General features: G+C 53.0%; 1 protein-coding gene across 1 annotated transcript in view; it reads left to right on the top strand.

Annotated features, from left to right (window-relative positions):
• Window positions 1-7,614: 7,614 nt before the first annotated feature.
• Window positions 7,615-13,376, top strand: part of CDH22 (cadherin 22) — a 78,918-nt gene continuing 73,156 nt past the window's right edge. Inside the window, exon 1 of the mRNA XM_065919820.1 lies at window positions 7,615-7,869. Within this exon, the coding sequence (XP_065775892.1) occupies window positions 7,615-7,869 (255 nt within the window). The remainder of the gene's footprint in view (window positions 7,870-13,376) is intronic.

Genomic DNA, 13,376 nt, shown 5'->3' with positions numbered 1-13,376 from the left:
GGAGGTAAGCACTGTTATATCCATTTACTAAGACGCTAGAGAAAAGGAGAACATTACCAATATCTTACATACAGTAAAGCAATGGAACTGGGACTCAAATTCTGTTCTGACTTTGGACCTCATGACAGGGACCTCAGGTCCCCTGATTGTTAAATTCTGTCCCAGAGATTGGGGCTAGGAAGATTATCAGAAGTTGGGCAAGGAGGCACAGGTGAGGAGCCCCAGGCTACATGATGAAGACCCCCATCCTCTGTCCTGCCTGTGGGGTCACAGAGCCCTGCCCCCTTCTTAGTCTTGGCAGAGTGAGAGGCTGAAACACAAATGTGGGATGGGTTGGATAGGAATCCCTTCCTCTGTCCCCAAGGAGACAGCCAGATGACAAAGGCGGTCTGGAGCCGCTGAATTTGCAGTGCTGCAGCCTTGGCAGCAACGGTACTAGGGCACTAAAAAATCAAGAAAGGACACGCTGGTCACTCAGCCCAGATTCTAAAAGTACACATTGTGGACAGTTGCTGTGATGCCCACAGGAGAGACGGGGCCACAACAAATCAGTGAGGCTGGCAGCTCCTCAGTCAAAGGGAAGGACATACTGCCTGAGCAGCTCCCAAAACCTATCTGAGGCAAAACTCTCCTGAGTCCCTCCCAGGCCCCAACTCCTTGTTTGGCTCTGGCAGGTGTGTGTAGGAGGGAGCAGGGAGGGGTGGAAGAAGGAATAGGCATGATCTCTGCCCTTCAGAAGCTTGTCATCACAGCTGACACCAAACCTCAGAGGAAGCCCCAGCCAGAAAGGTCTGAAAGGGTTCAGAGGTAAAAAGAAAAGGAGAGTCTGGAGGAAGTAGGGGCCAGAACTGGATCATGAAAGCCCAGAATGGATATATATTTGGTGGTTCAACAACATCATCAAGGATACAGACTTTTCCATCATTTTTAGTAGGGCCCTTTGGCCTCATTGTCCCAAAATGGCTGCTAGCGCTCTGGCCATCACCTCATATGTGCAGGAAACAAAAAGTTTCTCCTTAAGACATCTCTTTTTAAAGACTAAAAAAATATATATCCAGAAGCTCTCCAGGAGTTATACTTCATTGACCAGAATTGTGCATATGATACTTTCTAGACCAGTCACTGGTGGAGAAGGGAGAATAGCTCTTACTGGCTTAGACTAATCACTGTTCAGAGGGGAGGAGCCCCGCACATGGCCCAGCTGTGGGAGGGTGGATATTAAAACAAAATTGAAACAAGAAGGTTGGGGGAATAAATTCTTTTTTAGCAGCCAGCCCATTTTTTATATTTCCCATCACTCTGTTTACACATCATAAAACCCAGCCAGACTGCTGAGGTAGGGGGCGGGAGCTGGGGGAGCAGGCAAAACGGACCTTCAAAAATCCCTAGGGGGGCTGCCACCCACTCACACATGTCTCCACATATTCTCTTCCCAGCCTCTCCTGAACCCACTTCAGTAGCACCAGCACACCCACCACTCGACCAAAATAGCTTTTGTCAAGGCCACTAATGACCTCTGTGTTGCTAAATCCAATGGTCAATTCAAAGTCCGCATCTGACTTGACCTATCAGTAGGATGACCATACAATTTATCATCCAAGCTGAGAGTAAAAGGGGGTAAGACACTATTCATAGTTATGCCAGGACAGCAGATGTAAAGTGGAACTGTCGCAGGCAAAGGTGGGCAGAGGGTCACCAGTTAATGCCTCCTCCCTCCTTTTTCTACTGGTTTCCAGGATACCTCCTCTCTCCTCGCCTTCCTTCCCCTCTCTTCCCTCTTTTTCAGGCTCCTTTGCTATTTCCTCATCTCCCCAGCCTCTACGTGCTGAGATGTTGGGCCTCTTCTCCATCTACATTCACTCCTTCACAAGCTCACGCAGCCTCAGCTCTGAATACCATCCAAATTCCCACAATTATACCTGCAGGCAGGACCTCGCCTCTGAACTCCTGTCTGTAAGTGCTAGTCACCTGCTTGATGTCTCCGCTGGGTATCCAGTAGGCAGTGAACATAGCACATTCGGGACTTGATTGTAATACGTCCAAATGAGTCCCTGATCACCTCCCCAGGTTTGCTCTGCTCAGGCCTGTCTGCAGCTCTGTGAAAGGGCACCCCATCATTTCTGTTGCCTAGGCTGCAGGTGTGGTCATGCTCAGTTCCTCCCTTTCCTTCACGCCGTTTCTAACCCACCAACATATCTTGTGGGGGAGATACCTGCAGGAGGAGCCTTACTTCTCAGCACTTCCTCTGCTCCCACTTGGTCCAAGCCACGTTTACTCCTCGGCTGGATTATTGAAATAGCTCCCTCGCCACCCCCCTCCCTTATCCCAGCTTCCCTCTGTTTTGAATCCACCAGCCAGAGGGATCTTTTAAAACACAGGTCAGATTGGGTCTTTCCTCTGCTCAAACCCTCCTATTGGGTCCCATCTCACTCCCTACAGACTCTGATGCCAACCAAGCTCATCTCACTGGCTTCATCTCCTGCTGCCCCTGTGCACTCACTCCAGTTCAGCAACACTGGGCTCCTTGTTGTTCCTCCTGCACACCACACACGCCCTGACCTCAGGATCTTTGCACTGCTGTCCCCTTAGCCTGGAATGCTCTTCTTCTACCCATGCGCACAGCTCTCTTCTTCGCTCACTTCAGAGCTCTCTTCCAATGTCATCGCCATTGCGGGGCCTTCCCTGACCACCACGTATAAACTATTACTTATAATACATGATTGAGAGAGAGAGAGAGAGAGAATCCCCACCCTCAACACTTTCTGGGCCCCAGTTTTGTTTTTCTCCACAGCGCTTACCAGCTTCTGACATGTTGTTTGTTTATTTTCTGACCCCCACTAGAGGTGCAAGGGCAAGGATTCTTTCTTTTCATTGTGCCGAGAACAGCATAGGGTGGAAACTCACAAACATCTGAAGAATGAACCAGTATGCACCAGATAGACACACCCACATATGCTAGCTTGCAAGATTGCAGACCCACGTCCACAGGCATGTAGGAACCACACCCATTTACTCCAGAGCCGGAGAGCACATGGGTTACAGGAGGTGAGGCTGACAAGCGGGCTGGGTGAAGCCAGCACTAACTGAGCCAGGCTGGGGCTCAACTTTTCATGGGATTCAACATGGGATTCAACAACTGCGCAGTAGGGTGAGACGTGTGGCCCAGAGAAGGCCACTAACACTCCCAAAATCTCACCGGGAGGCCCGGTGGAGCCAAACGTGACCCCACGGCACTACAGCTGTCTCCCCTAAAGGACTCGGAATGCCAGGACGGGGCCCTGTAGTTGACACCCACTCAGGACAAGCAGCTGGAACAGAAGAGAAAGGAAGGAAGGGAGGGAACAGGCTGGAGTGTCCGCAGCAGCCGTGGTAGAGTCGGCTGGCGGCCCGGGCAGCTGGCCAACACGCCCGAAGGTGGACCCGGTGGGCTGAGGTATGAAGGCCCAAGGAGGAAGGGAGAGATGGGGTCGTGAGGACCTTGCCCCTCAAACAACAGTTCAGGATCAGCACTGTACAAGGGCGCCTGGCCTGGGGCAGGTGGGGGCTGAGAGGCGGCCACCCTTGTCCTGCCAAGCGTGCCTCCTGGCCTAGGGCTGATCCACTCAGAGGGACATCTTTTCCCATCCTCCTAAAGGTGCCCTCTGCCAAGGGGAATCCAAGTCCTGGGTTCGAGACTCCACCCCATCATCAGGCATCCTGTGCAAATTTGGACCACACTCTTGGACTCCGCCCCTTTCTAAAGTGGGATCTGACCGTAGGCCTCTGCAGCCTTTCCATAGAGTGCACCCTCTCCTCTCCAGCACCCCAAACGCCACCTGCCCGAATCCTTCCTGTGCCTCAACTCCAACTGCCACCTTCTCTGCGATGCTGTCCCTACTCCGCGATTCACTAGACCTGACCCTCCAACGTTGACGGGCTTGCATCATGAAAGTCCCTTATGGCCGTGTACCATTTCGTTCTACTATGGTTTTTTACTGCATAAAGTCCCTCCAAGCCTTTCTCTGCACGCTCAGAATTAAATGGACACTGCTTCTCTTCCTCCAGTCCTGCCCAGCGTGGCCTGTACACCTCTCTCCTTCATCTTCATCTGTACTTCTCTGTGCCAACCACAGTGGCCTCCCCCCTCTTCCTCAGCTTCTCCCAGCCTCTGGACTTCTGTACTTACTGCTCCATCAAACCATACTGTCCCCAGCTCCGTCTCATTCCTCCAGATCAGCCAAATGTCACCTCCTCTGAGAGGTCCTCCCTGATACCTTGTCTATAATAATACACACCCTAACTCTTTCATCATCCTCTTCCTTCCTCTTTCCTGCTTTATATTCCTTCTTAATACTTACCACTCCCTGGAATTGCATTGTAGATTTTATTCCTTTGTTACCAGAAGGTCAGCTCCATGAGAGCTGGGACTTTTTTATTACTTTGTCCCCAGTGCCTAGCGCAGGAACTGGAATCAAGGAGGCATGGGTAAATATTTGTAGAAAGAGTCTATGAATAACCAGAAGAAATGCACCTCTCTCCTGTCACATTGCTGAGAGCTGATTGCATCTTGCTGTCTTACACAAAGAGATGATCTTTAAAGTGTGTTGAATGAATAAATGAAATGCATTTCTGTCTCCCCACTTGTAGCGGACACTAATGTTTAATGAATGGATGAATGATTGAATCTTAGTGTGTCCCCGTCTTGTAAAAGGTGTTATAAAGAAAGACATAAAGAAGAGAGGGGGATGGGGGAAGGAGAAAGAGCCACAGTGGGGTGCTTGCAAACACTGAGGGATCACCCCTGGTTCCCACTTCCTGCACCCCCCACAACCCTCCTGGAGATGGTCCCCACTTCCCCAAACCCTCCCTCCCACCAGCCCCTCCCCTTTGCATCCCTGCAGGGCTGTGATGAGCCCTGAAACTGCCTGATGGAGTCAGGGGACCAGTTCCTGCCGCACTCAGGGAAGTCATAAGCTCCAGGAAATGAAGGCCTCGGAGCGGCGCCTCCTCCTCACCCATAACTCCAGTCTCATTAGGACCAGCCCTGGCCATAACGTGGGGAATCGACGCTGGATGCCCAGAGGCAGCAGCACAGCTCAGGGACCACCCGGGTGGGGAGGGGTCTGCCAACATCTTCGAGCCTAGACCCCCCAGAGTGGGGTGAGGAGGGGGTGGGATGGGGTCCTGGGGATGCTCTCATCAGGGTCCCAGGTCCTCCTGATGTCCATCAGTTCAGGGTGGGTCCTAAAGGGAAAGAGGGCTGGCTCAGGATGCCTCCCTTCCATTCCTCCTTACGGACTGGGGGGTTTTTTTCCCATTTTCACTGCCCTAAAACGCAGTTTTGACCCCCTCACTACTGCCCCTACCTCCCAGCAGATGACTCCCTCCCCCAGAACCCATTCCATAAAGAAATTCTGGAGCTGAGAGGGGGAAAGAGCACTGGGGAGTTGAGCATCTGTGAAATGGGTATAAGACGCCCACTTTCACAGCTGTTGTGACTCACGTGACTTAGCGAGTTAAACTGCAGCAGGCCCCCAACTTTTGGCACCAGCGACCAGTTTCAGGGAAGACAATTCTTCCATGAACCGGGGGTGGGGGAGATGGTTTCAGGATGATTCAAGCACATTGCATTTATTGTGCACTTTATTTCTATGATTATTACATCAGCTCCTCCTCAGATCATCAGGCATTAGATCCCAGAGGTTGGGGATCCCTAAAAACATAGGAGAATTGCCCACTGGGGTCCTGGGTCACATGAGGCCCATGTCTTCTGCCGCTCCCCCCCCCCCACCCCCCCCCCCGCCACACCAAATTCCAGCCACTTCCTTTGTCCACAGGAGGACCTGGCTGGGGCCAGGCACTTTCGCAGATTCTCTGCTTAGCTCCACACACCTCATGGTTTCCAACCTGCCTCTCCAAACTAGCCAGATCACACCCAGCCTGGCTGCACACTCAGCTACCAGAATGCCCACCCCTTTCTTCTCACCCAGTCAGATGCCCCCCTCCTCCAAGCAGCAGCCCTGATATCCTTCCATACACCTGCGCCTTCCAGACAGGTGTCAGGTAGCACCCCCTTTTATAGCCCTGATTACATGCCACCCAGCATTTAAGTCATTACTGGGGGTCTTGTCTCCCACCCCACTAAACTGTGAGCTTATTTCATCTTTGTCTTAGCATCCAGCCCAAACCTGGACCAGAGTGGAAGCTCAGCAGAATGGAGTGGTTGAATTGAACTGGGCTGGGAGGGGGCAGGGAACTTGGGGATTCACCTCTGCTCACGCGTCTCAGGCCGAAACTCCTCCATGGAAGCAGCTTTGCTGTCCCCTGTAAACACCCACACGAAGCCATTATTCATCATTATGGCTTGAGTAGGAGTTAGTCCCTCAGATCCTTTCTGGCTGAAAGCAGGATCTGATGGGGGGGGGGGCATGGCGGGAAGGAGAGATGGATTGATCTGGGGAGGCAGTGCTGGTCCGGGGTAGTGGGGGGAGTGTTTCTCAGTCTCCAGGAAAAGAAGGTTTTCTGGGGGGGAGAGAGAGGGCGGGCGGAGACACCAAAGGCAAGCACAGAGGGGGTGTGACCCTGCCAAAGCCACAGAGGATGCCTCCAAGCAAGGCCCTCTGGGACTCAGGTGCCCCACTCCTGGAAGGGGGGTGCAGAGGGACTCCCGTGAAGTCAGAGGGCTTTCCCCGGGCCCTTGCTTTGGATGGAATGACTCCTTTGTGCTGCCGCGGGAGGGCCGGAGGGGTGGTGGGGTGGCAGGCTGGACTCTGTGCACCCAGGAAGCTGGGTCCTGGGAGCTCTCGAGTGTTTCTACAAGGGTTGGCTTCCTCTCGGTCAGGGGTTATGGGGGCAGGGGGCTACAGAGATTGTGGGGGCGGGGCGGGCAGGAAAAGCAGCTCAAGGGGTCCCTGTCCCTGTGGGCACGTAGGGTGGCCAAGGACCACTAAGAAAGGGCTGGACCAGGGGGGCTGAGGAAAAGGGATGCCGGGGGAGGAGAGGTGAGCCGTGGGTGTTCAAAGGAAGCACGCGGGGCCAGCGGAGGGAGCGGGGAGGGGCAGGACTGCTAGACCGTGGGCCCAAGAAGGCTGGGGCTACACTTTCCTCTTTGTCCCAGCCTGCACGGTGCCAGGCACACAGGAGGTGTTTAACTGGTACCTAAAAGGACGAAAAGATAGACCAAACCCGCCCCGACCCCGCAGAGCGCCTCCTCTGATGTCTTCTTGTTTCTCTTACAGGCTCCTGGGCGGGACGGCCCCTAGTTCCCGAAGGACCAGCCCGGCCCCGGCCAGCATCCCTTCGCCCAGGAACCATGGCGCATCCCAGACTCCGGAGCCGCCGAGGCGCTGCCTGGTGACCCGGCCGCGCCGGCGGCAGGGGGGCGCGGGCGGGGACCTCGGGGGGCCGTCCATGCCCCGGGTGCGGTCGCGCCCCCTCCCCCTCCAGCCGGGCGCCCCCGCGGCTGGGCGGCGATCAGGGCCGCGGGCCTGTCCGGGTGCCCCGTCGGGGGCGGCGCCCCGGCGGCCGCGCTGAGCCACCATGTGACCGCGGCGCCGCTCCGTCCTGGCCACCGAGCGGCGACACCCTGGTGCCTCCCGTCCATGCTCCTGGGCCCGGGTCCCTCGAAGGCCAAGCATGAGGCCGCGGCCTGAAGGCCGGGGGCTCCAGGCGGGAGCCGCGCTGTCGCCCGCGCTGTTGCTGCTGCTGCTGCTGCTGTTGCTGCCGCCGCCGCCTCCGCCGCTGCTGGGAGCCCTGTGGGCGGCGGGCACGCCTGCGCCGTCGGTGCAGGACGGCGCGCCCGGCGCTGGCCGCGTGAAGCGCGGCTGGGTGTGGAACCAGTTCTTCGTGGTGGAGGAGTACACGGGCACCGAGCCCCTGTACGTGGGCAAGGTAAAGTGGGACCCAGCACCCGCCGTCCTACTCCTAGAACCCCAGAGACACCCGCTGGCAGACTCGAGGGATCCCAGTTCCCTCCCACCCCCTCCCAAACCCCTTCTGCCTCCTCCCAGCTGCCCCGATGGGGCGGGCGGACCACAGGATCCTCACTCTGCTGGCATCCCTGCCCTGCGTCCTTCTCTGGACCCTCTTGCTTTCGCATCTTAGAGCAGAGAGGACTAGTAGGGCGCAAAGTCAGTGCGTCTTGTAGCTGGACCCAGCTAGAGTGCAGAACGCCATGCTATGCGAAGTCTCTTCAGCTGTGTCCGACTCTTCGCGACCCCATGGACTCTAGCCTGCCAGGCTCCTCTGTCCGTGGGATTCTCCAGGCAAGAATACTGGAGCGGGTTGCCAGAATGTAGAAAGGAGTTTGCATATCTGATCATGTCACACACAGACTCCCTGCTATGCTCAAAATTCGTCCATAGCTTCCCATGCACTTGGGGTCAAGTTCAAATTCTGCCCCACTGCTTGCAAAGATCCGGCTTCTCCAACCTCATCTCCTGCCACACTCTGAGTTATGGGCCACAACACCCTTCTGATACCTTTCCCTGGTCCCTCTGCTGCCCCCACAGGCTTCTGCCAGCCCCACACCCCCTTACCTACCTCGATTGCTTGCCTCCCCTAACTGCTCCATCCTGCTCCTTCTTTTTATTTATATTTTTGACTGCATTGGGTCTTCCTTGCTGTGCATGGGTTTCCTCTAGTTGCAGAGTGGGGGCTACTCTCAAGTTGCGGTGGTTTCTCTGGTTGTGAAGCGCACTCTAGCGTGCGCGGGCTTTAGTAGTTGCAGCTCCTGGGCTCTAGAGCTCTAGGGCTCAATAGCTGTGGTGCACAGGCCCAGTTGCCCTGCAGGATGTGAGATCCTCCTGGACCAGGGATCGAACCCATGTCCCCTGCATTGGCAGGCGACTCCCAACCACTGGACCACCAGGGAAGTCCCCATCCTGCTCCTTCTGTTGCTGACTTTATCTCATACTCAGGTCTCCACTGAAATGCCACTTCCTCAGAGAAGCCATCCCTGATCACACCCATCTGGGATGGATCCCCCTGCATGTGGCCCTTGAGGTCCCCATATCTTTCCTTCATAACACTTCATTATGTATGTGTTTTTGTTTGATCATGCAATTAATGCATGTCTTTCCTATTAGCTTGTGTTTGTTTTGCTCACCATAAAATCCATAGTGCCTAGCACAGACGTTGCTCACAAATTATTCATTGAATGAATGAATGAATGAAAGATACTTTCTCAAACTGAGGAAGTGTTAGTTAATGTGACTGAAGGTCTATGCCTTAAGAGTATATGGAACTGAGAAGGACTTTCATTCATCCCTTTAATCCCCAAGCCCCTCATGGGTGTGATGGTGGAGAGGCAGAGACACCCTGGTGCATAAAAAGCTTCACAGGTCAGCACCTGGCACTGAGTAGGTATTCATTAAGTGGTATCTATTGGCTGGCTTTGTGGAAGTGTTTTCTAAATGCCTGAGCTAGGTTTTAATATATGAGTAGGAGTTTGGGCTGATGGGAAGAGGGCATAGCCTATAAAAAGACTTGATGTCCTGACGGAACCTGGCTTATTTAGAGTCTTGTCAACAGTTGAGATGTTTATAGTGCATGAGTGAAGTGGGCTTCCCAGGTGGCACTGTGGTAAAGAACCCACCTGCCAATGCAGGAGACGAAAGAGATGTGGGTTTGATCCCTGGGCCAGGAAGATCCCCTGGAGAAGGACGTGGCAACCCACTCCAGTATTCTTGCCTGGAGAATCCCATGGAGAGAGAAGCCTGGCTGGTTACAGTCCATGGGATCGCAAAGAGTCGGACACAACTGAAGCGACTTAGCATGCACACACGCAATGACAGTTGTATATTTCATTACTCATAATTCAATGTTTGGTGCTGTGGCCTAACCTAGGTACAGGGGAAATGGAAATGAACAGCCATATGCTTGATCCAAGGCAGATTCTTAACTGCTGGACCACCAGGGAAGCCCCTAGTTGTTTATTGCTGTTTTCTCATCATTCCCATATGAAGCATTTAACTCTTAAACTGCAAGGTAGAAATCATTCCATTTTGTAGGCAATGGACTCAAGGTGCAGAACAGGCAGGCATAGAGTGAGCAAGTGGCTTAGCAAGGATTGAAACCCTTGTGCTGATTCTCCAAACCTCTACAAGACCTCCAAGCTTGGGAGAGAGATTTGGGTCCAGGAAAAGCCCAGAAACTCAGAGAGTGGCTGACACGTCTACCTGATTGTCAGCTACGGTGGTCTCAGGCACCTCGGCCATGTTGTCTGCCTGCCAGCTGGGGCTCTGAGAAGGTCTCCTCAGCCACCCACATCCCGAGCAGATGAGAGAAACCAGCTGCTGATTCATTCACCATTTCCCATCTGCATCCACCTAGCAATTATTGTTATGAGTCAAACACCACCCTTGTCTCATTGAACCACTGTCTCTCGGTGATGGGGGGCATACTGGTACCTGCCTTCCTGGTAAGGGGAAACTGAGGCCAGAAGAGTATCATACCGAAGCCAGTCAGCTTTCCAGGGACTTTTGATTAGCAGAGATGGAGTGAGTCCAGCACGGTGGTAGAACCAACCCCAAGAGGTGAGGTTCTACTGACACCAGGTCTGGCCCCGGTGCAATTTTTTAATAGGTTTTTTTTTTTTTTTTTTGGTAATATCTTGACCCTATTTATTTATTTTAACTTTTTGGCCATGGGGCATATGGGATCTTAGTTCCCTGACCAGGAATCGAACCCACACCCCCTGCCATGGAAGCATGGAGTCTTAACCACTGGGCCGCCAGGGAGTTCCTCCAATGCGATTTTTTTTAAAAACTTTTATTGGTGTATAGTTGATTTACAGCGTTGTGATAGTTTCAGGTGTTCAGCAAAGTGAATCAGTTATACATCTGCCCACTCTTTTTTAGATTCTCTCCCTGTATAAGTCATCACAGAGCACTGAATAGAGTTCCCTGTGCTGCATCGTAGTCCTGTATTAAACACCCTCTATGAGCCCCGCACTGTGCCCAGCCCCGGGGGTCCTTCTCACAGCAGCCTCTCCCAGCATCCCCACTGCAGTCATGACTACGTTATCTTCCCCCTCCATCATCTTCACCCAGAGGCCCTCCTCCCTCACTCTCAAGGCCACCTCCAGGAAAGCACTCTGTGCAGGGAGAAGAGAGAAGTTTCCATCTCTTTGCAAGCATGGGCCCAAAGCACCCTTTCTTGTGAAAGGTGGTATAGTGTGTGGTTCAGAGATGTATGTATACATCTATGTATATTACGTACGTGTATAAGTGATTCACTGTGCTATTCAACTGGAGCCAGACTGCCAGCGCTCAAATCTCAGTTCTGCTGCTGATTCCTTTTCTGACCTTGGCACATTATTTAACCTCTCTCTGCCTAAGTTTCTTCATCTGCTGAGTGAGGCTGTACCTGGCACCTTCTCAAAGAGTTGCAGTGAGGATTCAATGAGTTAGCATATGCCAAGAACCTAGAGAGCCCAGTAAGTATTAGCTTCTATTATGATGGATCTTGCCTGACTTTCCCACTGCCTTGAGCATACACCGGTATTATGAACCCCAGCTCCAAATCTCGAAAGCCTTCTTTGCAACCTGATGTGCTAGTTTCTCACCACAAGGTAGGGGAAGGTGGTCGCCAGCCCACCCCTCACTCTGGGAAGATGAGCTCATCCTCTTGAAAACCACCTGTTCCCGTTCCAGCCAAGTCCCACATTTGTACAAGTGGTTGTGTATGCACGCACACATACACACACATTCATACCACGCGCGCTCGCTCATCAGGGAGAAAGGACTTCTCCACAGTTTCAGTTAATTCACTGCTTCCCGGTCCCCGCCCCAGGGAGCCGCTGGGAGCATCCGTCCTTGTCGAATTCCAAAGGTAGCTTAGCAACAGCACCATCCGTGGAGTGAACCCCAGGCGCCCAACGGTAACCTATTTTGCAGCCGCCTCCTCCATCACTCACCGCCAGGCTCCTGTCGGCACCTGCAGGAAGCACTGGGCCCTGTGGTTGTCACCAGGGCCCCACACCAACAATTCCCTCCGCTGTCCCGCCCCCCGCCCCCCACCCCCCAACAGCTTGGGGGCTGCCTCTTCCCCACACCTTCTCACAACTCCCACCCTCAGAGTGGCCTCCCAACATTTCCATACAATCTGGGTACTTTGACTAATCCCTTTTCCGAACTGTAATTTCCCCTGAGGCTTCTGTCAGCTGGATGTGGGTTTTGTAGGATTTTTAATTCTTCTTTTTTTTTTTTAAAGAGAATTATGGGGTCAGCACTTATGACCAACTCCTGTGGGCGGTGAGATCTATTTTAGATATACGGCAGGATTAAAGTGGGGAGGAGAGCAGATTTAATTAAGTTGCTAATATTTAAAGAAAATTGATGAACTCCTGGTTTACGAGTAGCACAGGCATGAACAGATCCCTCATTCTGGGGGACGCTTTTTATTTGATTTGCTTTCCGTTTAAATCCTGGACTCGTTTTATTTGCGTAGCCGCACTGTCCGTTTAATTGTCTTTAATAAGGAAAACGTACCTCTGCTCGCATTTAATTTTGATTTAATTAGGAGGAAGTAATTAATGGCCTCGTAAATCCCATTTTTCAGCATCCGCCCCCCCCCACCCCCCCACCCCAGGATGAGAAGCCATCACTCTGGTGTTTTTCAAGTTGTTTATGATCCTGGGCTGGGGCTTAGGGAGGGGGAATCCCCTGCGGGGCTGTCTCCAATAGCTGCAGTGAAAAGAGCCCAGTATGTGGAGGCAGACAGGCCTTGGGCTGCCTCTTGTTAGCTGTGTGGCTTTAGGTAGGATGTGTTCCCTCGGTGAGCCTCAGTTTGCCAATCTGTACAATGGGGAGAGAATGAACTCTGAGCCACAAGATCATTATGCAATATCAAGGAGGTAACAGTAGAGGGCCTAAAAGTGTGCCTAGTGATTGTCCTTCCTAGTCTAGCTCACGGGTACCTGGGATTGAACAGAGTGACTGGATCCTCCAGAAATCCTGGAAGACGGTTGCAAAATTCTAAAGACAGTTGCAGGGCTTCCCAGGTAAGCGCTAGTGGTGAAGAACCCTCCTGCCAATACAGGAGACATAAGAGATATGGGTTCAATCCCTGGGTTGGAGAGGTCCCCTGGAGGAAGGCATGGCACCCCACTCCAGTGTTCTTGCCTGGAGAATCCCATGGACAGAGGAGCCTGGCAGGCTACAGTCCATGGGATAGCAAAAAGTCGGGCACAACTGAAGCAACTTAGCACACACACACACACAATGACAGTTGTATATTTCACTAATGTGTTCAATGTTTGGTGCTGTGGCCTAACCTAGGTACAAGGGAAATGGAAATGAACAGCCATATGCTTGATCTGAGTTCACCATCTCAAATACACACTTGCTATCTCTCTCTCACAAACACACACACTCACCTCTCCCACTCCTCCTGTA

The sequence above is a fragment of the Muntiacus reevesi genome, chromosome 2 (assembly GCF_963930625.1).
Source record: "Muntiacus reevesi chromosome 2, mMunRee1.1, whole genome shotgun sequence".
In the NCBI taxonomy this organism is placed as follows: domain Eukaryota; kingdom Metazoa; phylum Chordata; class Mammalia; order Artiodactyla; family Cervidae; genus Muntiacus; species Muntiacus reevesi.
The sequence above is the reverse complement of the archived record's forward strand: the minus strand, read 5'-3'. Positions and strand labels throughout refer to the sequence as shown.